The sequence below is a fragment of the Oryctolagus cuniculus genome, chromosome 8, assembly GCF_051225735.1.
Source record: "Oryctolagus cuniculus isolate XC-2025 breed Fujian yellow rabbit chromosome 8, ASM5122573v1, whole genome shotgun sequence".
Classification (NCBI taxonomy): Eukaryota; Metazoa; Chordata; class Mammalia; order Lagomorpha; family Leporidae; genus Oryctolagus; species Oryctolagus cuniculus.
In genome coordinates, this window is record NC_142874.1 from 124835715 (window position 1) to 124862419 (window position 26705).

Consider the following 26705-nt stretch of genomic DNA (forward strand, 5'->3'; position numbering starts at 1 on the left):
GATTGAGGATTCTGGTGATTTCTGAGATAAATTCTGTGGCCAATTATACAAAAGAATAAATCCGAGAAATGGAAGAATAAAGGCTGAATAATACTGAGAACCAGCTGTGATTGAAGAATATAATTTGTAGTATTATAAGTTATAAATTTAAGAAGTAAAAGGGAAGTGCCCCGAAACTGCACAAAGTTATTTAGGTGGTGGCCAAGATGGTTGAAGTTAATTGTTAAAGGGATATATATACACATATATTTAAAGATTTTTAAATTTCTATTCATTTGAAAGGGAGAGGGAGAAGGAGAGAGAGAGGGTGAGGGGAAGGAGGTGAGAGAGAGGAGAGAGAGGGGGGAGAGAGAGAGAGAGAGAGAGAGAATCTTCATTCTCTGCTTCACTCCCCAAGTGGCTGCCATGGAGCCAGGAGAGAGAGGAGAGAGAGAGAGAGAGAGAGAGAGAGAGAATCTTTATTCTCTGCTTCACTTCCCAAGTGGCTGCCATGGAGCCAGGAGAGAGAGAGAGAGAGAGAGAGAGAGAGAATCTTTATTCTCTGCTTACTCCCCAAGTGGCTGCCGTGGAGCCAGGAGCTCCATCTAGGTCTGACCTGTGGATGACAGGGGCCCAATACTTGGGCCATCTCCTTCTGCCTTCCTAGGGGCACGAGCAGGGTTGGATCAGAAGCAGCGAAGCTGGCACTCAAACTGGCACTCTGCTGTGAGATGCCGGTGTCAGCAAGCAGCAGCTTAATTTGCTGTGCCATAACGCCTGCCCCAGTGCTGCTTAAAATAACACCGATAGCTTCCTGGATCAACCCAAACAGTGTAAATGATGATTTCACACCAAAGAATGCGCTTGAAATTTTATTTCCTTGGGAAAAGAAAAATGTTTCCGTAATTCAGAAAGAGTGATGAAGCCATGTTAAATAATAAACCCAGTTCATGTGAAATCACAATACAGATCCAGCATATTTAATATGAACTAACAGGAAGAGCATAAGCAATTCAGGACACTTTCTTCAGAATCTTTCTTTGGCTCAAAATTTCCACCTTATCAATCAGCCTGTCCATGCAATGCTGATACTATGAAGTAATATGGTATAGAAGAGGACTGTAGAAGACAGATTTTCCAGTCACATCTAAAAAAAAAAACACAATGCTGGGTTTATATTCCAAAATATAATGTTTGTCTGTATACAGAACACACACAAACACATACACATGTCCATTCATTCTTGACAGGCAGAATGTTGTTAATTATAATTATCATTAGTTTCTATTTTCTAGTGCCCTGGATAATATCAGGCACTGCATATGATTTTCATAATTATTATGGTGCTTGACAGGCCCAGTAAAGTCTACAAGGTAGAAAAGGAGATTGATTATTGATAAGATAAAGTTGAACAGTTTGGTGAATGAGAGCTTACACATTGCCAGCCTCTTCAATATGGGATACAAAAATAGTATTTCTATTTATTTATTGAGTGATACAAATTTACATTTCTAGTCAATCGTGAAGGAAATTTTAATTATTTTATTTTCCACATAGCTTATTGGACATATAAAATATTACTGCTTATTATATTTTAAACCATTTGTTCTAACTGGAATCTAGATATTACTCAGTTTTATTATGCAAAATAACTGTGCATAGTTCAAGAAATAAGTTAAAAATATTTTTTCAAAATTCCATTGCATATTTTTTAACTTTTCTGTTTCTTTTGTAATTTTCTTACGAAATACAATTTGCCTGATAGTTTTCTTCTTGATCTATCACCTGCCCATATCGTTGTACTGCCATTTCCTTCTCCCATCTCTAACTCAACATTTGACAGATCACATTGCCAGTTCTACATCCTGGTCTAGCAGAGATTAGTAAGGGTAAATTCAATGTTTTCATTCTGAAATTTCTCAAGTCTCTCTCATCATGGGACATAAGATTTTTTTTAAATGTATGATAAATATATGAATAATGATAGTAAATGAAATATTGCTATTTATATAATAGAATTATTTTTGACTATTAACCTTAGCAATTAAGATTATGATATTTCTCACGTGAGATTATTTTGTGATGTGATCAGACTATTTTCCATTATGAGAACCAAAGAGAAATGATCAAAGACAAGACTGTAACAGTGCACTCAAGTCAAAAACATCCTCTCAAAAATCCCCCAAGCTGGCTTTGGGTGTAGCTTGACATCAGTCGTGGAGTAATTGAGGCCTAGTGCTGGAGATCTCTACTAGATTTTTGGTTCTTCTGTAGCCTCACGGTTATCATGAAAATGTCTTTAATATAATTTGGGCTTCAGATTCCTTAAACCAAGTAGTGTTTCTTTTGAGCATTAAATTAGCTAATATAGGTAAAGAGCTAAGAAGTATAAGCCTTTAATGAATTATTATTATTACTATTATTAGTCATTTTTGTGAAGCCTGCATTTTTATTTTGCAAATGTGTGCTCAGGCCATTTGAAAAAAATAGAGAAGATAAATTGAGTGAGACAGAATTCCAGGATAGGAGACAACCTAAATACTGAAAGGACAATATAAGAAAAATAAAGGGGCTGGCACTGTGGCATAGTGGGCAAAGCCACCGCCTATAATGCTGGCATCCTTATATGCGCAGGTTTGAGTCCCAGCTGCTCCTCTTCCAATCCAGCTCTCTACTGTGGCCTGGGAAAGCAGCGGAAGATGGCCCAAGGACTTGGACTCCTGCTCCCATGTGGGAGACACAGAAGAAGCTCCTGGCTCCTGGCTTTGGATCGGCCCAGCTCTGGCTGTTGCAGCCATTTGGGGAGTGAACCAACAGAGGGAAGATTCTCTCTCTCTCTCTCTCTTTCTCTGCCTCTGCCTTTCTGTAACTCTAACTTTCAAGTAAATAAATAAATCTTAAAAAAGCAAAATAAAATAAAAAACAGCTTTCTATAGCATCAGGCAAGAGCCTGCAGTCTTCTTTCCTGGGACTGCTCCCATCCAGTTTCCCTGGACACTGAACTGTCATTTCACCAGGGTGGAATTGGCCACAAAAACCAGCACATTTGCTGCCAGTGTGCATGGAAAGAAGCTGCAGGAGTGAGGGACGGGTGGGCAAAAACCTACAACGTTTTCAGCTGATGATGTGACGTTGATAGGAAATCAGAGAATAAAATAATAATAATAATGAAATAAAAAAATGATGGACATTTGACTTGGAACATAAGGCACAGATTAAGTTGCCACATCCCACATCAGAGTGCCTGGGTTCAATTCCTAACTCTGGCTCCTGACTCTAGCTTCAGTGACTATGGACATAGATGAGTCCTGCCACCCATCTGGGAGATCTTATTTGAGTTTGTGGCTCCCAAATTCAGCGCCCCCTAGCTGCAGCTAGTGGTTGGGGAGTAAACCAGTGCCTGGGAGCTCTCTCCCTCTCCTTCTCTCTCTTCTTCTCAAATAAAGAAATAATAAATAAATAAAAATTAAGCAAAAAAGGTGACTACAGACAGAAGAGTAGTCCTTGAAACTGCATCATGATTCTAAAGCCATTCATTAAAATGTCAGAGAGAGCTGTGGCCTGGGAAAGCAGTGGAAGATGGACCAAGTGCTTGGGCCCCTGCACCCACATGGGAGACCCGGAAGAAGCTCCTGGCTCCTGGCTTCAGGTTGGCGCAGCTCTGGCCATTGTGGCTATTGGGGAGTGAGCCAGTGTATGGAAGACCTCTCTCTCTGCCTCTGCTTCTCTGTAACTCTGCTGTTCAAATTAATTCATTAATTAATATTTAAAAAAGGTCAGAGAGAAATAAGAAAAAGAAGGAAAGTAAAATATTTGGTGATTTTTTTTCAGAGAAAATGATGTAAGGAATTTATTTTGAAACTGTTGGAGTTGAATATGAAATGCTTCAGACCTTACACAAGTATACCTTTCCTCAAACCAAAATACTTAGTCTAAGCTTCTTGGCTTAACTTTAAGGTGAAAGGAAAACATCTGTATGAGTGTTGTGATTTCCACTCAGAGTATCTGAATGTATCACTAAGTATTGAGAAAATTTATCACAGTTTATTTTAAAAGTGTTTATAAAGCACATATATACACAAATTATGCAGATAATTGGTGAGCCAAAAGATACAAGCACAATTTAATACATTTCAATGTGAAATGTTATTTCTCCAAACTTGAAACTATATTACTTAACATTTAAGATCGCATTGTTCACATAAAAATTCCTTTTATGCCATTGCTTAAATTTTAGTCTCAAAGGCACTTACCAAGATAAGGTAGAAGCAGTTATTTCAAGAATTTTATAAGTATCTCTTTAATAAAAGAAAGAAAAACACATTTTTAAAAGTTTATATTAAGGAACAAGCTAAAACAATGTTCACATGTCTATGGAAATATTTAGGAATTCTTTAGGCATCTTGTGTGCAATCCATAACTACTAAATTCTCATTTTCTCTAATAATAAGGAAGATATCTTTCTATGTTGTCTAAATTTCTAGAAAGACAGATCAGTTAAACAATGCACTGGGAAATTATGTGACTTGCTTAAAGTCAAAAGCTTTTTTATATTGCCTTCTGATTCTAAATCTATATTTTTGTATTCAGATACCCATTTGTTGGATTCAATTTCCTGTTGTTCTTCCACTTATTCCTCATGTTAGAGAAAATGTTTTGTAAGTCAAATTTCTCTTTTTATTAATGAAATAAAGGATAAATGTTATATAGAGATTGATCTAGGTATCTTGCATATTGTTATACTTTTGGAAAATACAGATAATATTCTCTAGTTTGACCCATCTCTAAAAATTGCTATAGGAGTCAGCTGAAATATTATAAGCAAGCAGTTAAATTATTATTTTCACCTATGATAATTGTGTTTGTATTATATAATTTATAATTTAATTTGCAGCCTATAAAGCTTTATTTAGATTTGCTTTGGCTTATGGTTGAGAGCTTATTGGGATCTTATTTCTCTATATTTTTCTATATAATTTTACCACAAAAGGAACTAATTTTTAAATTAACAGTAAAAAGAGAGTACTCACCAGAGTGGGCACACTTTGGTAAATAATTGTCTTAACATGATTCCAAGGGTTCATAGTTTTCTGAAAATGATGAGCATTTTTTAGGTATTGGGGAAAAACGAACTTCTGATAATATTGTTTCATTTCATCCTAGAAAAAATATGTTATTATTCCAATATTCCATGTATCAGAGTAGAGCTGGATGTAAGCAAATGAATTAAAATTATTTTAGATAAATTCTCAATGACACCAAATGGACCTAAATGAAATTTATTTATACAAAAATTAATTCTGTGTTCACATTCATAGAATAAACTGCAGTGTTAAGAGAATCCTTTGGTTAATTCAGAACCCAAGACCAAAAAGTTTAAGTGAAAAAAATAAATGAAAAGGTGGTTGCATTTAAGAAGGCAAGAGGGTGATGTCTTGATCTAAGTTTCTCAGGTTGTGGTGTCTTTTCTATATCTAGTAGGAAAACCCTGGTCCTTAGAGCCATATAGGACATGTGATTTGATTTAGTGGAATCCGAGACACTGAGCCAGTTAGTCTTAGTGTTAATATTGATGTAGAAGTAAATGGATTGGTACAGAGAAAGCATTTTGCATAGTGCCTGCCACACTTTAATGATGAATAATATTCCCCTTCTCCATGTCCCGTTTTGAACCATTTATACAGAGCTGGATATAGATTATTGTAGGGATTAAAGTTGGAATTAAGCACAATGGCAACCTTCTTCAGGATACTGTCTTAATTACTATGAAGTGGAAAATCAGTGGGTCTTTAGACTTACCAAGAAATAATTGTTCGGTGGATATGTGGCTATAAGACAATTAGTATACTGTGAGAATGTTCCTATAACAATTTAGACAGACTATAAGGAAGACTTTTATAAATATAATTTACTAAACACAGGCTTTTCTTATCAAGAGAACTGCAGTTCAGTAGTGTACAAGTAAAATCACATGTGTTATAAATGTTTTTATGGGAAATTTACCAAGTATTTTAGAAAAGCCTTTTCTTCTTCGGTCAGTTCGGTTTTCTGTTAGAAACAAGAACAAACTGTTATAAAACACAAGAGGAAATGTTCTGGGGTAATATTTAATTAAGTTCATCTAAAGAAAATTTCTTACCTGAGTGAATGCTTCAGCTACATTATAGAAACTGATTATGAATTAAATGAGTTTAAATATTCATTATCAGACCTCTGTGACAACATAATGGTACTTGACAGAAAATATGATTTATTTCAAATTTTGTATCTGCACTGCCCATGTAGTGTCACATGGGGTGTAAGCACTTGGAAAACACGAGAGAGAGAGAGAGACAGAGAATCTAATCCAACCTGCTCAGGTGTGTTTGCCACCCCGAGCCCTTTCTTAGAGGATCATGGGTTTAACAGTGGTCCACACTTAGAGATGGAAAGAAAAGATAAAGCTTTATTTCAACCACACTCAAGAGGAAAACTTTGGGCTATGCTCCAAGCCACAGGACTCAGAATCCTCACTTTGCCTTCTTCCAGGACAGTTTCCAGCTGTGTTTCTCCACTTGGCTATCTATTCCAACAGTGCACCTGTAATTTATACAATTTACAACCGCTCCAGTATCCGACCCTCAAACAATACGAGAATGGGTCCTGGGTACTACAGTAAAGGCAGTGAAAAGGATCCTGACTTGACAATGGTTTGTTTTAGAAATGAACAAGAGGAGTGCCAGCATCCCATATGGGTGCCAGTTTGAGTCCTGGCTGCTCCTCTTCCCATCCAGCTCTCTGCTGTGTCCTGGGAAAGCAGTAGAAGATGGCTCAGGTTCTTGGGCCCCTGCACCTGTGTAGGAGAGCTGGAGGAAGCTCTTGGCTTCGGATCGGCACAGCTATGGCCATTGCGGCCATTTGGGGAGTGAACCAGTGTATGGAAGACACCCCCACCCCCTGCCCTGCCTCTACCTCTCCCTACCTCTACTTTTCAAATAAATAAATGAATCAAAAAACAAACAAACAAAAAAAAAAAAAAAAGAAGAAAGAGATGAACAAGAGGAGCCAGCATTGTGGCATAGTGGGTAAAGCTGCTGCCTGCAATGCTGGCATCCCACATGGGCCCTGGTTTGTGTCCTGGCTGCTCCACTTCCCATCCGTTTTCCTTCTAATGCCCCAGGGAAAAGCAGTAGAGGATAGCCCAAAGTGCTTAGGTCTCTATGGGAGACCTGGATGAAGCTCCTGGTTTCTGGTTTCTGCCTGGCTAAGCCCAGGCCATTTCTGCTATCTGGGGAGTGAAACAGCGGATAGATCTTTCTCTCTCTCTATGTCCCTCCCTCTCTGTACTTGACTCTTTCAAAAAATAAATACATCTTTAAACAAGAAATGAACAAGAGTTCAGCTATACATTGTCTAAATGCGTGGGCTATAAAAACTACTCTGGGCTATGAGAGAGTTCAATTCACATCTCTATAATGACTTTGATTCTATATCTGTTTATTAGGAGGCTTTTTCTTTATTTCCACTGGATGTTTTGATGTGTTTCTGATAAAAAAAATAGCAGAGATTAATTTACTTAAAATAATTGGCCAGCAGCAAAAGAACACAGTTAGGTTGCTTGATTCTAAAAATATAGTTTCCCTCTCTAGATTATCTACTAGAAGATTCCTTGAGAAATAAAAAGTAATAAGAATCAAAATTTGGGAATGAAGATGGCTGAATTTAGCTGTATTTATTAATATTTGTGGAATTACAGATCTTTCTCTTATACAACAAGGGTGTTAGTATGACAGATGAAAAAGACTGATTGTAATAAGATACCATGTTGAAAAATAATAAAAAATTCTTTTTAGAAAAGAAATAACCATGTGAAATTTGAGCTTTGTGTAAGTGTGTTCTAATATGCAACTTCTTAACTAAAATAATTCAAGTTAAATGACATAACAGCAGTTAAGGAGTACCAAGAAGCTGTAGCTCTCATAAGCTAAAGTCTCACTCTATTGTGCTGAAAGTGTTTCAAGAGTAATACAATATTATTTTAATATTCATTTTAAAAACTAAGAATCAAATATAGTTTCATGAGGAAATAATGCTTCTCCAAATCAATAGTCTTCTTTGAAATACATTAAGTATTAGACTCATCATTCTCACTGTGTTGCTTATAAACATAATTTCATTTTGGATGTATATACATATAAACTTCTCTCATAAAGAAGATGAAAAAATAAACTTATTTGTAGTGCTTTTAAAAAATCATTATTGTACCTTCATGATCTTAAGTGAATGAATGAATTCCTCAGATTAACTTATAAATCAAATAGTTTAAGTCAGCCTATTTTAATAATATATTTATTTTGAAAATTGTAATAAAGTGACACATGAGTTTAGTGATATGCATACAGTTTCTATTAATAATTTAAGTTTAAAAATTAATAGTTTCAAGAAAGGGATTGTATAGAAAATGGCTTAGGTAGAGAATGGGTAAGGAAAATATTTAATCAACAAACAGAACTTTACAAGAATGAAAACTTTAGGAAAAATAAAAACCTAAAATAATTCAGGGGATTTCCTACCCAGAAAGGAAACTCTGCCCTTTCAGGAGTTTGAACAACAAAGCTGGACTCCATATCCCCTCACCTCTGTTGCATTTAGAATTCCCTACCTGCCTGCAGGCCAAGGTGGATACCTGTCCCTGACCCCTGCTGCTCCATTGCTGTCCACAGGCATGAGGTTGTCCTGAGACCTGACCTGCTTCATGCTTCTTACTTCCTCTACCCTACTTTGTGGCATAATAAGTTCTTTCAGGGGAGATGGTCCATTTGCTCCATCTAACAAATTCAGAAAAAAATGTCCAAGGTAGAAGATAAGTGCTGGAGTTCCTGTGAGGTTACTTCTTAGGTGCCTGGAAACCTCCTAGCTTGGTACTGTTAATGGGGTGGTCTTGGCTAGTTCACTGCTGCCATGAGGCCTCCTTGGAGCAGAGATCTCTTTTCTGGTCTCTTTATTAATGCCCATGATAGAACTCCTCTGACTCACTGATTTGACATCCAAATGTAGCTTCAGAAATATCTACAAAATTCAAACTAAAAGGTGTGAATTCTCATTCATCGATAATTGGACAGAAATATACTCCACCTTCAAAGAATGACAGCTTGGAAATGTCTCTCAAAATTAAAAATGCTTTTAAAACCAAAACCATCCAAATACTTTTCAGCAACACAGAAATGAATAGCTGAATTGTGAAATGTCATCAGTAGTGTAAATGGTTGGATGTTACTTACAAGCAACAATATGGATGCATGTGCTAGAAATGTATTGAATGTAAAATGCAAGAACAAGAAGACTACTTATAGTATAATATGATTAATACACCTTAAAACCAAAGAAAGCACACAGAGACATACAGAAAGAGAGAGACTAATTTTAAATTCAGGGTATTTTAAAAAATATTTGTAAAAATAATCAATCTAAATGATAATATGAGTTACACAATTTTTACTTGTTATCAGATTTCGAAAGGAAAAAGACCCTTTGGATCTTCTCATATTATCTGCTCTTATCATATTTAGAATCTACAGTTAACTATGAAAACCTAATATTGGGTCAAGGCAGTTTACTATTTAATTAAGGGACTTAGTGTGCATTCACTTTGTTAATGGTAATGCAATTATCTAATGTGTTCTAAAGGGAGATGAAACACAAGCAGGACTGAGCAATACATAGGGTCACAATATTTGGGCCACATATGTATGTAATAAAACTATCACAAGACTGTGAACTCTCATTTGGATACTATTGTGCTATATAGATTCCATATGTGTTTCATACATTCGGTTATGATATCAAAGTTTGTTATAAACATATAATTTAAAAACATTAATGTACATATCCTCTTACCCAGAAATTCTACCTTCAGGGATTTAGTCTCTTAATATATTCATATATGTGTGCAATAAACTATGTAGAAGAATTTCAATTTTTTTGTAATTGACAGAAAGTAAATATTTATCTATAAGTAAGTAACTAAATAAAGATGAACACAGTGTGATTAACTGAAAAAAATTTTTAAAAAAGTGAAAATCACTAAGTGATTAGGTCTTTACTTTTTATGAGAATTGACAAATTTAGTTTGATTAGTTCAATCATGCAGTATTAAAGTTTTAACTGATTATTCACCAAATTATAACAAAAGTAGCTGTTTCCATTATTACTCAGTATCTGTGTTCTCAAATTTTGTATGATAATCAGTACTAAATCATCAGGGAAAATAGTTTAAAATGAAATACATAATTTAAGAATTATATATATACATTTACATTATATATATATACACACATATGTTGTATATACTCAGTGCTTTCATGTCTACATATTATTGGAAAAGTATAAAATGTCTTTGTTCTTCTGATAGTATGGATAAGTCTCAGAGAATTTTTTTTTATTTTTATGTGCTTAAAAATATCAGTAAAACTCAGATAATTCTCTTTGGAAAAAGGTAGCTATTCACAAAATAGCAAAATTTTCCTATTTGCTAACCTGCCCATCAGTCTCAAATTAAGATCTGGATTTTTTCTCCATTAGACTATTTAGCAACTGCGAAAATAATAGCTGAGTTTACTGAATCACTGGGGTGGATGGAAGAAGAGGACTGATATGATGGGAAGTTTGGTGTTTGTGTTGGGTGCAGCATCACTGTCCAGATGCTAAAACATGTGTTAGTCCCAAAGGGCTGCTCATGTGAATGGAGGACTCTTTGGCATACTAAAGCTGCCTTACTTTTGTATACAGAATGTCTTTGATGTGTATTTTAATAATGACTATATTAGCAATGACAAATGTAAATTAATAAACTATGCACAAATCCTGTTATGCAGATATGATTTAATATTGTATACTCTCTGCAATTCTGCTCTACTTTTGGTTTTGCTCAAAAGCATCACAATTAAGTTTTTGTTTCTGTTAGATTTGTAGTGAGGGGTTTTATTCATGGAACAGAATAAAGATGCAAGTGTCCTCTAATTCAAGAGGATATAATATAATCCAAGCAGTCTGGGGCAATCATGCAGCCATGATGGTAGAAAGGTGATGGACCACTCCCAAGAAATCTATTGATATTATTCCACTAACTTTGACAATGTCGTTCACAAATGATCTGCAACTATGGTTTCTAGGGATCCTTTTCACATCCTCTTGTGGCATGTAAACCCATGAAAACGTCACCTCTTTCACTCAAAGATTGAAAAAGATCTTAACCAGTGGTGAGACTGATAAAAAAAAATCAAGAGTGTAAATATTTTAAGATGTATCTTATCAATGAACAGATAAATAAACTTTACCTGACTGGTATGCTTAGTGGCATCCTTTTCCTGCTTATATTGCTACAAAATAAATAACATTTGTTACAAATATAGAAAGAAGTAGCCATAACAAAGTAAAAAGTAATATAAAAATACAGAAATATACATGTTTTTGACTTACTTTCTGAGGAAAGATGGCAAATTCCTTAAAAACAAAATGCATTTTAATAAAATTGGTATTTTTCTTTACACTTCTTTCTCTTTTATTGATCTTTTAGTCATTTCTGATCAGCACGAGAGTTTTGACCTGCTCCGTTTCCGACCTGGGCTGGTTCACCTCTCCTTAGGCAACCTGGTGTTCCCCTGCTCCTGGGAGGTCACCATATTGATGCCGAACTTAGTGCGGACACCCGATCAGCATAGCACACGACAGCCCAGAACTCCTGGACTCAAGCGATCCTCCGGCCTCAGCCTCCTGAGTAGCTGGAACTACAGGTGCACACCACTGCGCCCGGCTCTTTTAGTCATTTCTAAGAAATGGAATAAGTGGGAACACAGGCAGCTTCTATATGTGGTTGTACTGAGGATGTCTTTGGTCACCTGTGATATGCTGGAGGATATTTGGAGAGGAGTACTTTATATGGTTCTGGATGTACCAGAGTCCTGATTCCAGGTTGACAATGAGCTCCTCTCATTCAGCTAAATTTCAGATACACACCTTGTCTCCTGGGATGATAGCAATATTAGTAGGGAACTTTAAAAAAAATGGAAGTAGTATTAAATTCTTGGTAGCATCTCCTAGTACAAATTTACATTAGAATCCTTGGATATATACATTTTTGCTCTGTCCTCCTCCAATTTTTCTTAGAAGGCTGCAGTCCCAGTTCCCCAAGATTTTATTCATTTTGACTCATTGCTTTAAAAATTTACTAGAGACTATTCAATATATGGTACAGCATCTTGTTAGTTAGAAGAGTATTGTCTTAGTAGTAAAATGTAATAAGAATTTTAAGGGAATTTTGCCTCTGGTTATTTTAAATATTTTCATCCTATTCTCCTCAATCCCTTAAAACATGCAACTCACCATAGTGCGAATAAAGGGGATGGCCTTTGTCTCAGCCCGAGTCCATGGGTCCATGACAGTGGGATATTGGTAAAGAGCCTGGAGATACTGGAGGAGGTTCACCTTCTGATAAAATTCCTGATCTTTTATCTACAGAAAAAGAAAATGATAGAATTTAATCCAATATTTGGCTCTCCAGTGGGCCAAAGCAGATGTTGGCAGACCTATATACAGTAGACCTTTAATGAGATAATTTGTAAATGTTGCAAAGTAATCCAGTGAAAGAATAGCCTAGACACATAAAACTTACTGTGTCTATATTTATAGTCAATTACATAATTAAAGAAATTATCTGATAAATAAGGCCTTCTGGGAAGAGTATCTATAAAAATGTATGTGAAATAAAGAAAAAAGAAAAAGTTTTGAATGACAGAGTGTATGTCTCAGTTTGTCATTCCTTTTGCATGTGTGTTAGAAGTCAGTCTGGTCTTTGGCATTGGAAAAAACAGAAGTTTAATTTCCTTCAAACTGGGTACAGGAGTTTAGACCCTGATCAATTTCTTAATCTTTGTTCATTATTTATTGTGAAGGAGAATGAATGTTAAAATATTTCAGGCAGTGTGCAGAGTTTCAAAGCCTTTGATCTGGCTGTAGAAAATTCTGTTAGAGGTCTAATATGAAATGACAGTGATATTTTTCCTTATAAGAATTTTCATTTCATAAGGAAAACAAATGGGTGTGTAGAAAGTCAGTCTTTAGAATTATCTGGGCATAATTGTTGGCTGAATCCACAGTGCTGAGAGTAGTACAAACTGAGATGCTATTGAAATTATTTTGACAAAACAAGAGAAAGATCAGTATAACAATGAGAATTTCCTAAAAAGAAAAATTTTATTTAGGGTGTTCCAGGTTTATGAGTTCTAAGAAAGATAATATATTACTAAGATTTAAAAATAAATATCTGTTCTCTATAAAGCAATGATAAGACTAATTTCCATGTCTTTTAGATGCATCTGTCTACTGCATAGCACTTTTTAAACATAATTTAATTGTATATCATCTACTATAAGCCTTCATGGTCAACTTAGCTCCCTTCACTTTTAGTTGAGGAATCTGTAGCTTCTGTATAACTTGTATAGCTGCAGAGTTAAAATACAAATTTTGTGACTCCAAAAGCCATGCTCTTTCCCTTCACACGGAGTAAATTTCTCCACTCCACAGAGGGTGGCTTCCACAACCTCCTATGACTGGAAACCTTTACTCTTGAGAAACCTGCCTATGGTGATACTGTCAGAGAAGTTGAGTGAGTAACAGTGCTTAGCTACTCTCGTAGCCAACCTAGATCATTTACACTTTGAACAAACTCTCTGAGGTTTGTATCTCCTCCAAAACCATGTGGATAATTGTCTAGTGCTAAATTTTTTTAGAATATAAATCCACAGATATTGGCTGGAAATGAGCTGGAAATGAGAAATGACTTCCTACAAATTGTTCTCATTAATGTAGAATCAATTGTGTGGCCATTTGGGAAAAGAAACAGCTATAATCTGACAGTTCACTTGAAATTATTTGTATGAGAAATTTGCCAGTTGTTGTAAGTAATGCTTTTATCTGGTGGTAAGGAAAAAATTAATTTGCTATAAAAATACACAAAAAGAAAATACTGTAAGTTATAATAATTTTACTTTATTTGAATAAGAATTACTTACCTCTGTGGGAACTTCAACATATTCCTGAGGTAAGAAAAATTAACATTACTTGTGTGACTTAGTCTTGGAGTAGTACTAATGATTTTTGGGAACAATTAAATATATATTCAAGGCCAAAGCCACTGTTATTGAGAAATTACATTATTTATTAGAAATTTAAGAAACTAGAGTAAATCAAAACATTCAGAATCAGAGACATCACTCTGTTCCAAAACAGTAGCACACAACTAAGCTATGTTCTATTTCAACATTTTCATCAATTTTACATTATTCATACAATATCAAATTCCTGCAGAAGGTAGACAGGTGACAAAGTATTACAACACAGGCCTGGCATGTCATGTAGCAGATTAAGTCTTTCAATCTTTTCTAGAGGACATGGATGCTATTTTTAAGTGGCCATTGAATACTGAGAGATGGTAAGGTATGTTTGCTAATTCCACTCATTAAGGACACTTCAGGTCTTGTCCAAGACCACATCTCAGGGCCACGACTTTGCCAGGTACCTGGTCTCGTGATGCGCATTGCCTGCATATTTATATGACAGTGAATGCTTCTTGTACCAGCGACCTGTATAACTACTAATTTAATCCTTTACTCTCTCCCTTATACAAGAAGTTGTCAAATTTTAAAGTGCATCAGAACACTCAAACAATGTAATTGTTGCTAGTTTTGAGGGACAATACTTCGAGCACCACTGATCTAAGCAATATTGAGAAGTTCCTCAGCATAAAACTGTATCAAAGCAAGTGGAAGACACTTGAGTTGACATTGATTTGATTTAACAAGCAGTTTTGTCTGGAGTCAGATATCTAATATCTAAATACACTTTCAAAAAGAACTGATAAGGAAATCAATGGACACTGTATAAATAGTCCATTTCCATTTCCCCACAATGATGTTAAGTTTGGATAACTAGTTCATGTACAATCTAATTGCTAAAATCTGTCTTTTTTGATAAATGTACTTTTTGATGATAAAAGAAAGCATCTTCTAGAAGATTCTTTGAGAAATTGTAAGTAATAATCAAAATCTGGTCACCACATGAGATCACCAGCCTTATTTCCTTAATGATAAAAGTTATTTTAGATAGGTCGTATTTTACCTACATGATAATTAGTATCATAAGCTAAAGGATTGAAATAAAAAGAAACAATTAAGTTTCTTGACTGTTTATTATAAATCACTTTTGAGAAGCCAGTGACAAAGATAAAAATCACTTTCAATTCAAGTGTCTCAAGAGAATATACACTGACTTAGGTGTATAATATTTAAGTGGGAGGGGAGAAATTTGTTTAAAGCAAGTATTAATCTCTAGTTTAATAAAAGAGGAAGCAACATATATTTTGCATGTTTCACTAATATTATATTACATGTTGAAAATATGAATCAAAAATTGTTCAAATAAATAAGAATTTCTCACCACTTCATTGATATTCTTTATGGGTTCCTTAAATAAAAAACAAAAGCAATTAAACATTGGTGTTACACAAAATACATAAACCATTACATATAAAAATTTGCTCCTGAACGAAAGTGGGAGAATCTCCCTTCCAGAAGCAGATCATAATAATAGATCCATTTTCAATGTAAAGTTTTGTTGAATTGTATTCAGTTTTCCTATTTGGTAATAAACAAGCAACCAGTATACTAGAATTTGAACATTAACAGGGAGGGGTTTTGTATCCAATGTTCACTGACTCCCAGAGTCTAGGATAAACATCAGTGCAGATTTGCCAAATGAATGAATGAATAAATAAAGACACAGAATCACTTAGACATTGAGCCGAAAACTTTTCAGTTCACTTGCCATTATTTAACATATTGTGAATTACAAAAAAAAAAATCCTAGGCCAACTGACTTCTGTTTTTGATAAATACGTAATGTTTCTATTATGAATGTATTGACTTAAATTTCATCGAGTCAATATCAAGAAAAAAACACAGTAATCTAAATAGAAAAGATAATTTGGGGCTGGTGGTGTGGTGTAATAGGCTAAACCTCCACCTGCAGTATGGGTATCCCATATGGGCACCACAATGTGTCCTGGCTGCTCCTCTTCTGATACAGCTCTCTGCTTATGGCTTGTGAAAGCAGTGGAATATGGCCCACATGCCACATTTTTACAGATTTAGATTAATTTCATTTTGGCTCAGAGCAAGACAACAGTTTTACATGATGATGTTCTATAAGTGTGAAATCTGTATATACCTCACAGGCTGTAGAACAAATGTTTTCCTAAAAAGAAAAGAAATAAAAAGGAACTTGTCACTTACTGAGTTGCAATAATATTTTTAATATAAGTTTATGACAAAGAAAACTTTATTTTATGAGTAAAACAGTGTAGAGTTGGTGACAACATTCAGAAAAAATTCTTTCAAAATTTTCTGCTTTAATAATGTGCATAACACACAGCTAACTCATCTACACTTGATCTTAGCCAAAAGTCCGAGAAGTGATACAACTAACTAGTCTATTTCTGGGACCCCTAAATGCTGGCCCAAAGCATTTTGGTAAAACCAGGAAAAGATCATCATTTTCACTAGGATAGTTAAAATACTCATTATTGAGTGAGTGAAAAAGATTAACTTGATGGGGAAGGATGTTTCGTATCTCATCAGTGGCAAATAGATTAAAATAATTAAATTTTTACCTCACTGGGGAAAATGACTACATTCTTATCCTCTTTAAATTGCTATAAAATAAAAAAGTTTATTTTACAAGGTTTGTAAAGTGAAAAAATTAAAATACATTTAACTTACTAAGTTTGGGGATACTTCTTGGGAGACAGCAATAGTTTCCTTAGGAAAGAAAAAAAAAGCTTATTTTACTGTATTATCTTCATACTGATATACCTATTTTCTCTTGGGCACATAAAACAGTTATTTGTGCTTGAATACAGGACAAAGTTGAGCAAAATTTCACTCCCTGCATAATTAACATTTCATAATCCAGAGGAAAAAACTCATTCTATATCACATTTGGTTTATGAACAACTGAAACAAAAATTTCCTAAACATTAATTGCAAAGAAAGAAAGAAAAGATTTTCTATTTCTCTGCACAATCTCCAATTTCTTTTTGATTTTTCTGAAATTTTTTTCTTCTGATTTAAGAGAGGGAACAAATATACAAGGCAAATTAGAACATCTTTGGTTGACACTGAAGATATCTTTAGGCATCTTCTGTGCATGTTGCCCATGAAATAATTTAGAAATCACCAATTAATATGGATCCAGATGATCATGCGTCCTTTCTGTGGAAATGCAGAGAGCCTTCTCTCTCTCTCTCCCTCTCCCTCTCAATAAAAGCATGTGATGCTTAGTTGAGGACATATGCTGTGTATACAAAATAAAAGGATTTCATCTTTCTGTTAGAGGACCTTACCTCACTTGAAGATTGCTCAATCTTCTATAGAGAAAAGAAAAAAAAACAAAGAACAATATAAATTTCATTTTTATGAATTTTAAAACATGCAATTGTCTCTTTTGTTTTGCTTTGTTTCTTGGTCCTAAGAAAATTTTAGTTATGTGTTATTGAGAACTTTATTGAGTTAAGTTAATTTATAAGCAAATCATGTTATACTTTAGATAAATTTAGGTTATAACTTTACACATTTCCTACTTTTAGGAAGAAGTTGGGTTCCTAGTTTTTATGTATTAATCCTATCATAATTTAAAATATGACATCTGCATACATATACCACATAATATTAAAAGGAACTAATACTATAATATCACATTTTATGTTATTTAGTTGATATTAGTTATTAGATTGGGCAAATGCTTCTTAAAAGTGGCACAAATTTGAAGATTAAAATAATTTTTTTAAAGGAGTGAATGGTTCACGCATGGGCAAGGGTGTGTTTTGAAATTATTTCACAAGAAGAATCTAGTTCCATCTTGTGTTGTGGCATATCATTTTATTTTACTAAAACAATGTGATTTTTTGAGAAAGTAAGGAACTGTTTTGCATTTGGTTATTTGGCAAGCAATTTACAGTTTCTCTTGTTTTGTATCATTCTAGATTCTGAAGTACTACAATCAAGAATGGTGAGAGGCCAGCGTTGTGGCGTAGCAGGTAAAGCCGCTGCCTACAGTGCCAGCATCCCATATGGGCGCTGGTTCAAGTCCCAGCTGCTCCACTTCTGATCCAGCTCTGGCCTGTGAAAGCAGTAGAGGATGGCCCAAGTCCTTGGGCCTCTGCACCCTCATGGGAGACCTGGAGGAGGCTCCTGTCTCTTGGCTTTGGATCCGCACAGCTCCGGCTGTTGAGGCCATCTGGGGAGTAAACCAGCGAATGGAAGACCTCTCTCTCTCTCTCTCTCTCTCTCTCTGCCTATACCTCTCTGTAACTGCCTTTCAAATAAATAAATAAATAAATCTTTTTTTTTTAAATAATGATGAAATTTGGCCAACTGATAAACATTTCAGAATCTATTTTTTTTTTTTTTTGAAATCTGTGGCTTTCCTGCACTTTCAAAGAGATATTTTAGGAGTTTTAGACAGTTCTCTGGTAAATTATAACTGAAATAGAAGGAAGCATATGCCCTTTAACCTGTAGCTAAACATCTCCCCAAGCCTACAACTTACTTTGTAAAGTATGTCCACCTTCAAATCGTGTGGAAGTCAGGGCCAGTGCTGTCTTCGACAATGGGCTCTAAAGTTTGCACATTAAATTGTTTTCTTGCTGCCTACCTCCACCATCGCCTGCATAAAAGATTTTCCCTTCTTATATACCAATGAGAATAAATCCTTATGAAAGTTCTCTATACTTACAGGCTTTGCCAGAGCAACAGCCAGAAGGCAGGTGAAAATGAAGAACTTCATGTTTACTGCGTCCTGTAAAATAAGTATGCAGCACATCAGTTAATATTTTTACTACATTTAAAATTATGTGTCTTCATTAGTTATTTATTCATTTATTTTTGTCCTGGATAATAGAGGAAGGAAAATAAAGATTGAAAAAAGCAAACCCATTGAAGAAACATTGATATGATCATGAAGTTCTTTATAAGGAGAATTTTTATTAACAGAACATGATGTGATTCATAAAATATAGAAAAAATTTTTAGACAGAGTAAATTAGGAGGATTATTATTATATGTATAATTAGATACTTGTTTATTAATTTGCTTGCTCATTGACTTAAAACTTGTTATCACATGTCAAACACTACTTTAGACATGAAATATGGTGATATACCAAATGGCTATAATCTCTTAGTTATACCTCTTTTTCAATCTTATTGAAAATAATCATCAGAATGCAAAGTAGAATAGGAAGCAAGCAATTTGTAAATCAATGCTCATATGAGCTGAAATATGAAATCTGTCCCAATGATGAGCTGAAGTAGCAGGTGGAAATGATACCATGCTGGGCATCAGGCCCACGGGTCACAGCTGTAGATTGGACAGGCTGCTGAATCCTGAGCCAGCCACTGGTTATCACTGCTGCTCATTTCAGAGAATGAGCTAAGGATCAGTATTACATGATTTTTTTTTTATGATTCTTCCAACATTTATTTTCACAAAAGTAACAAAAACACACATAAGGAGGAAGAAAGTTACCCATATGATACAAAAGAGCTAGCTTATTTATATGATCTCCAAAAAACTTTTCCACAGAAATGTGCTTGCTCCTTGAAATTCCTTTATAGCATTTTCTTAGATCTTATAATTCCTTGAACTCTGTAGCAACACAATTTGTTTTTAGTTTGTCTATGTGTCCATACTTTAACCTTCTCTGTCATAGTTATGTTTTGCTAGGTCATCATCAGGCATCTAAAAATTGTAATCCAATGACTTTATAGTTAAGTACTGTACTCACATCATGTAAAGACCAGCACAGGCAGCAGCATTTATTTAATTGGTAGCCACTGAATATTTAGTATAGCCATATGCACAACATATATTGATTGAAAAGCCCTAAAAGGTTTCCCAAAATTTAAATATCCCTTTTTTTTCTGATCTGCTGAGACAAAATATTTTTAAATACTTCGACCTTCCCTCAAACAAACCTTTCAGAACTTTCTACTAAGTGATTTTAGGGCCTATGTATTGCGGATAACTTCTGAACCATTCTATCTAAAGGGTTTCCAAGGTATATTTTGCAATATGTTGAATATCTAATACAGAATTCTAGGTAAACGGAAAATAAATTCTGTATACCAACTTTATACTAAAGAGCTAAATTACTAAGATATGTCAGCTATTTTCAGTACTAAATAGTACGAGTTTCAAATTTCAATACTTAAAAACAATTAGTAACCAACATTAAAACATGCTAAATGCTTAGAATATCCACCCCAGCCTTCACTACTATATTACTTTATTTTTTTTTCACTTATAAGACTCTGTTTTATTTCCTCATCAATTCTCATGTAATGTGACACTAATACAAGTATTACATGATTTCTAAGATTCCTTCCAGCTCTTTCAGTTTCCGGTTCTAGGACTAGACAAGTCCACAAGGTTTTCTGATTACAGAGCTTAAAAAGGAAATAAAGTTATTCTAAAGCATTCTTGATATGATAGTATCTAGTTCTTTATAACCTATAAGTAGTAAATTAACTACTTATTATTGAAGGGCATGTTTTTAGTCAAATGGTATTAAATATGCCAGTGGGTTATATCTATACAAATCTGGAGAATGTGCACACACAGTACTGCTAGATTGGGAGATCTGCAGTGCCTAAATTTGGTATAATTTTTCGTTCTATTAAAAATATGAGATATATTTGCTTACTTCTATAGGATAAAATATTGATTCATTTATATTAATTTTAAAAGTACTTAATGAAATATATTTGTTTTTATTATTTTTTAAAAAATTATTTTTGAAAGGCAGACAGTGATACAGAGAGAGGAATATATATGAGTATAGGTATATATCAATATAGATTTCTTTATATATATAAGTTTATCTATCTATATTGGTATAGATAGATGATATAGATAGATATAGATATAGATATAGATATAGAAATATGCAGAGAGTGATGAGAAAGAGATTCCACCTGCATGTTCCCTTTCCAAATGATTGAAACAGCAGGCACAAGGCCAAGCCAGGCTGAAGGTGGGGGCTAGGACTCCATTTGGGTTTCCTACTTTGGTGGCAGGAACCCAAGTACTTGGACTATTGTGCACTTCCTCCCAGGAACATTAGCAGGAAGCTGGATCAGAAGTGTCGATTATCTGGTATTCACACCAGCCACTCTGATATGGGATGCATTTGTCCCAAGACATGACATAACCAGTTGCACCACAATGAAAATATATTTAAATGACATACAGTTTCCTCTTAGTATGCAAAATAAATTTATTATACATGTGTTTACAATAAATTTCATTAGTTATTTTCCATGGAAGAAAGAAATTGCAACATGGACAAATGTTACTTGAGAGTGAAGAACACTTTCAGCATGCTGGTACATGACAAACACAGAAATCGGCACAGTTACCAAGCACCTGCTCTATCCCAGACATTGTACTAAGTCTGTTATAAATATTTATTTTTATTTTTATTTTTGACAGGCAGAGTGGACAGTGAGAGAGAGACAGAGAGAAAGGTCTTCCTTTGCCATTGGTTCACCCTCCAATGGCCGCCGCGGCCGGTGTGCCGCGCTGATCCGATGGCAGGAGCCAGGTGCTTCTCCTGGTCTCCCATGGGGTGCAGGGCCCAAGTACTTGGGCCATCCTCCACTGCACTCCCTGGGCACAGCAGAGAGCTGGCCTGGAAGAGGGGCAACCGGGACAGAATCCGGCGCCCCGACCCGGACTAGAACCCGGTGTGCCGGCGCCGCAAGGCGGAGGATTAGCCTAGTGAGCCGCGGCGCCGGCCTGTTATAAATATTATCTCTAGTTCAGCAAGTATTTTGGTGTCTGAATATTAGACAGAGAAAATGATTTAATAGGTCACATATCAAATTCACAATGCCTTGTATTTCCAAAACCCTAATTTTGATGATTTTTCCTTAAAATAAGACTTTGGCACTCAGAGCAGTGTAATAAACAATTTCATGTGTCTGTGTTAGTTCTATCTAGCAGCATTCAAAATGAGGTAAATCAGTAGCTTATGTTAGAAGATAATTCCTTTTTTTTTAGCTAATTTTTTATTTATTTGACAGATAGAGTTAGACAGTGAGAGAAAGACAGAGAAAAAAGTCTTCCTTCCGTTGGTTCACTTCCCAAATGACCGCTATGGCCGGAGCTATGCTGATCTGAAGCCAGGAGCCAGGTGCTTTTTCCTGGCCTCCCATGCGGGTGCAGGGGCCCAAGCACTTGGGCCATCCTCCACTGCCTTCCCGGGCCACAGCAGAGAGCTGGACTGGAAGAGGAGCAACCAGGACTAGAACCTGGTGCCCATATGGGATGCTGGCGCCACAGGCGGAGGATTAACCTAGTGAGCCACAGCGCTGGCCCCACAAGATAATTTCTTAAAGCATCTCAAGGCATAGTGGCAATAATGTTTTTAAAATTTCTTTTGCAGAACACTATTATTAGGCATACAGGATAGCAAAGGGATAAATGAAAATATTACCTTGTTTCCCAAGTGGAAGACCAGAAGTCCACGCAGAGGGAGACCTGAAAGAGGTGATTGCAGCACTTTTTAAATGCTAAACCCACAGTAATTCTGTGGTTTAAAATACCTAAAATGGATTTCAATTCTAGGAAGTCATGATGATTAGAAATTGTTGTTCTATCCATTTTGTACCACTTATTCCAAGGACTCCTTCCACTCAGATTGATTTAGAACATGATAACATGAAACGAGGATGCCACACTGTAAAATGATTATCTATGTTCCCTATTTGTGCACTTTGGGCAGCTCACCTCTGCCAGGGACTAGTTGTCTGGTCTGGTATTTGTTTTTCCTGTTTATCCTCTATTCTAAAATATTTTGAATAAATACATATCTAAAATGTTATTTTAGATATGTTCAGTAAAACTTCACTAACATGTGAAAGAATTTATCCCCCAAATCCATGAAAAATGAGTGGTCAACATTACAAATAGATAGGGTTAGCCATATGCAAGTTTATGTGATAGAATGAGAAGCACAACTCTCCTACTTAACATTAATAATAACTTTCATAAATATTTAGTTTCTTAATTTCTTTCAGAGGTTTCCACATCCACAATATAATCAAGTATATGCAATCCAACTTATAAAGTTGTAATAGTTAGCAACAATTTATGTAAAGTGAATGAGTATCTACTTAGAATCCACTTACTCAGAATTCACAAAATAAAATGACCATAGTGAGTTTGCAGGTAGCATGAGTGCTTGAAATAAATTCAGGCTTAAGGAAAACATATATCTCAGCCTTCCTAAAAGAGCAAGCCTAATCTGTAGGCAAAAGTTAAAAATTATCTCCAATCATTCTTTTTTCTAAAAAAAAAAATTGGAAGTGGAGGGAGAGGGGGAGAGTGGAAGGGGGAGGAGAGGGAGAAGAGAGAAGAGACGCTCACATCTGCTTCAACAGTCAGGGTGGGCCAGGCCAGTCAGCAGCCAGGAACTCAATCTGGGTCTGCCACTTGGGTGACAGGGACCCAAGTACTTGAGCCATCACAGCTGCCTCCCAGGGTGTGCATCAGCAGGAATCAGGATTGAGAGCAGAACTGGGATTCAAACAGGAGCAAGCCAATATGACATGTACTTGTCCCAAGCATTGTTCTAAAGGCTGTCTAAAATACCTGTGGTCCAGTTGATTTCGACAAGTATAATATATGCCTCTTTGTTGTCACTTACCCTGTTTTCCAATGTTTATTTGAAATATTTTTATACATTGTCAAGAACTTAAAGCAGTTTAAAAATACTGTGTTTCTACAGAACCTAAGTAAAGCTGGATTTTGTCTAAGTGCTGCAAATTTGAGACCTCAGAAGAAAATTCTAATTTCTAGGTGTCTGCAGTTATTGAAAACTGGATTGTTTTAGAAAGGTGAGAATAAATAAATCTTCCTCGCTTCTCTCTCTCTTTCTCTCTCTTTTTTTTTTTTTAATTTGACAGGTAGAGTTAGACAGTGAGAGAGAGAGAGACAGAGAGAAAGGTCTTCCTTCCATTGGTTCACCCTCCAAATGGCTGCTATGGGCTGGTGCGCTGCACTGATCTGAAGCCAGGAGCCAGGCACTTCCTCCTGGTCTCTCATGCGGGTGTAGGGCCCAAGCACTTGAGCCATCCTCCACTGCCTTCTCAGGCCACAGCAGCGAGCTGGACTGGAAGAGGAGCACCCGGGACTAGAACCTGGGGTGCCGGCGCTACAGGTGGAGGATTAGCCAAGTGAGCCATGGCGCCGGCCCCCCTCGCTTCTCTTGTTTGCATATCTGTCACTCTGGTTGGCCTGGTACTCAGTGTTAATCAAAACTTTTATATCCCTTGAAAATCAGTATTGCTTTTCTTTAGTAAGAACTGTTCTACCTTTTACTTATTGCTTTTAGTTTCTGAGAAACTGGGAAACACATAGTTCATTTCTGTGACTCTCTAGTCACTGATGAGTTGCTTTTCTATCAGGTGTAAGCCCATTTGTTTCTTCATCCTCTAATAGTTTTCTTATATGTTTAACCACCTCTCCTCTTACAACATTGGCATCTGTAGAAGGAAAGAGAAATGAAGGCAAAAAAATCTGCATCTCATGGAGTTTATTTTAAATTTATTTATTTTCATCTTATTTGAAATGCAGAGAGACAAAATGAAACAGAGAGAGGAAGAGAGAGCTTCAAATGCCCATAATGGCCACAGATGGGCCAGGCAGAAGCCAGGAGACTGGAACTCCAACCAGGCCTGGTATTCCAGGTGGGTGTCAAGGAACCAAGTACTTGAGTCATCATCCACTGTTTTCCAGTGTACATGTAGGTAAGAATCTGGGTCAGAAGTGTAGTAGCAGGGACTGGAACGAGGCATTCGTATATGGATTGTGGGCATCACAAGCAGAGACTTAATCATTGCATCACATGCCTGCCCCTTAGAGGTTATGTTTTAACTGGGAAACTGAGAAATGAACATGTGAGAAGTAATTTATGGTTGTTTTCATAGTGATACATGATAAAAAGAAAGCGGAGTAGGAAAAAGAGGATTTAAAGGATTCATGGAGGTAGAGTGTTCACTGTTAGAGTAACCAGGAAATGCTCTCTAATCAGGAGAGTTAAAATTTCAAAAAAAATAACAATGGAAAATTTGTAGAGAGTTCAAGAGGAACTGATATGCAAGGCCCTGAGATATGAGCATGCCTGGCAAGTTAGGGAAATACTGGGTAGTACTGTATGCTCAGAAAATAGTGGATTGGGTGGAAATGGCTAATGGTCTCTTTCACCTTGTGAAGGCTTCAGCATTTTGCTCATTGGACTCTGGTGCCAACTGAAAGAACTCCGGATCACAGCTAAAAGCAGGGCCAATGGGCTAAGGGAAGAACTATGACTACAATGTTGGCAATGTAACAATCCTGACAAAGGATTTCAGTTGCGGATGGGTGGTGAGGAATTGTCATATTCAATACACATCTTTTTTTTTTTTTATTATTTTTTTGACAGGCAGAGTGGACAGTGAGAGAGAGAGACAGAGAGAAGGGTCTTCCTTTGCCGTTGGTTCACCCTCCAATGGCCGCCACGGCTGGCGCGCTGCGGCCGGCGCACCGCGCTGATCCGATGGCAGGAGCCAGGAGCCAGGTGCTTTTCCTGGTCTCCCATGGGGTGCAGGGCCCAAGCACCTGGGCCATCCTCCACTGCACTCCCTGGCCACAGCAGAGGGCTGGCCTGGAAGAGGGGCAACCAGGACAGAATCCGGCGCCCCGACAGGGACTAGAACCCGGTGTGCCGGCGCCGCTAGGCGGAGGATTAGCCTAGTGAGCCGCGGCGCCGGCTGCAATACACATCTTTTGAAAATTAGATCAATTGGAACTTGAGACTGCAAGTGAGATGTGAGAGAATAAAAAAGGTTAATAGTTACTCCAGGGTTTGGCTCAATCATGATCCCCTGGAATGGTGCAGTTACCATTCACTGCAGCTGTGACAATGGCCAGAAGAGCTGGTTTGCAGAAAATATTAAAAGCTTGGTTTTGTTAAAGGTAAGTTTGCAGTGCTAATTAGACATTTAAATTGTAATATTGACAGTGTGGTGTGACAGCCAACAGCCTGAAGTCAATGGTGAGGAAGTTAAAGGGCAGACCAAACATAAAGCCTGCATCTGTGTGATCTTTACCAGGACAGCCTTTTCTGATGCTAAATTCTTCCTCTAGATAATGATTAAAGCGCAGAAATAAATTAACCAAAAGGAGGTCAATTAAGAAATAAATAAAAAAAAAGGAAAGAAGAAGGGGGTTTGAGGAAGGGAGACAGGAGGAAGAGAAGCATGGTTATCTTCTTAGAATTGTACCTATGATATACGTGAAATCTTTTCTCTTTATATTAATAAAAATTTAAAACAAAAAACGAACCAAAAAAACCCACAGGGAAATAAAGAGAGGCAGCCTGGTTAAGAGCGAGTTATGAGACCTGGTAGTAACTCATATAAGTCCTTTATTAGTCAAACAAATGTATGCAAAGCTCTTCAATCTCTGTTGTAGGAGGTAAACAACATATTAAAGATTTTAACAAAAAGAAGTATATAAAGGTGCTGAAAAGAGTTGTAGGTGCTGTGGCGTGACAGGTAAAGCCGCCGCCTGTAGTGCTGGCATCCCATATGG

General features: G+C 36.2%; 1 protein-coding gene and 1 non-coding gene across 2 annotated transcripts; both read right to left on the minus strand.

Annotated features, from left to right (window-relative positions):
• Positions 1-839: 839 nt before the first annotated feature.
• Positions 840-22621, minus strand: CSN1S2 (alpha-S2B-casein). Its single transcript, NM_001082401.1, is given in 13 exon segments — positions 840-1126; positions 4233-4277; positions 5010-5138; positions 5983-6027; positions 11295-11336; positions 12340-12468; positions 14028-14051; positions 15451-15477; positions 16240-16266; positions 16791-16829; positions 17414-17437; positions 18805-18867; positions 22567-22621. Coding segments are annotated over 11 exon segments (549 nt in total). The 5' UTR covers positions 18856-18867; positions 22567-22621; the 3' UTR covers positions 840-1126; positions 4233-4265.
• On the minus strand, positions 11464-11771 carry LOC149125146 (signal recognition particle RNA). Its single transcript, XR_016212622.1, has one exon.
• Positions 22622-26705: the final 4084 nt, after the last annotated feature.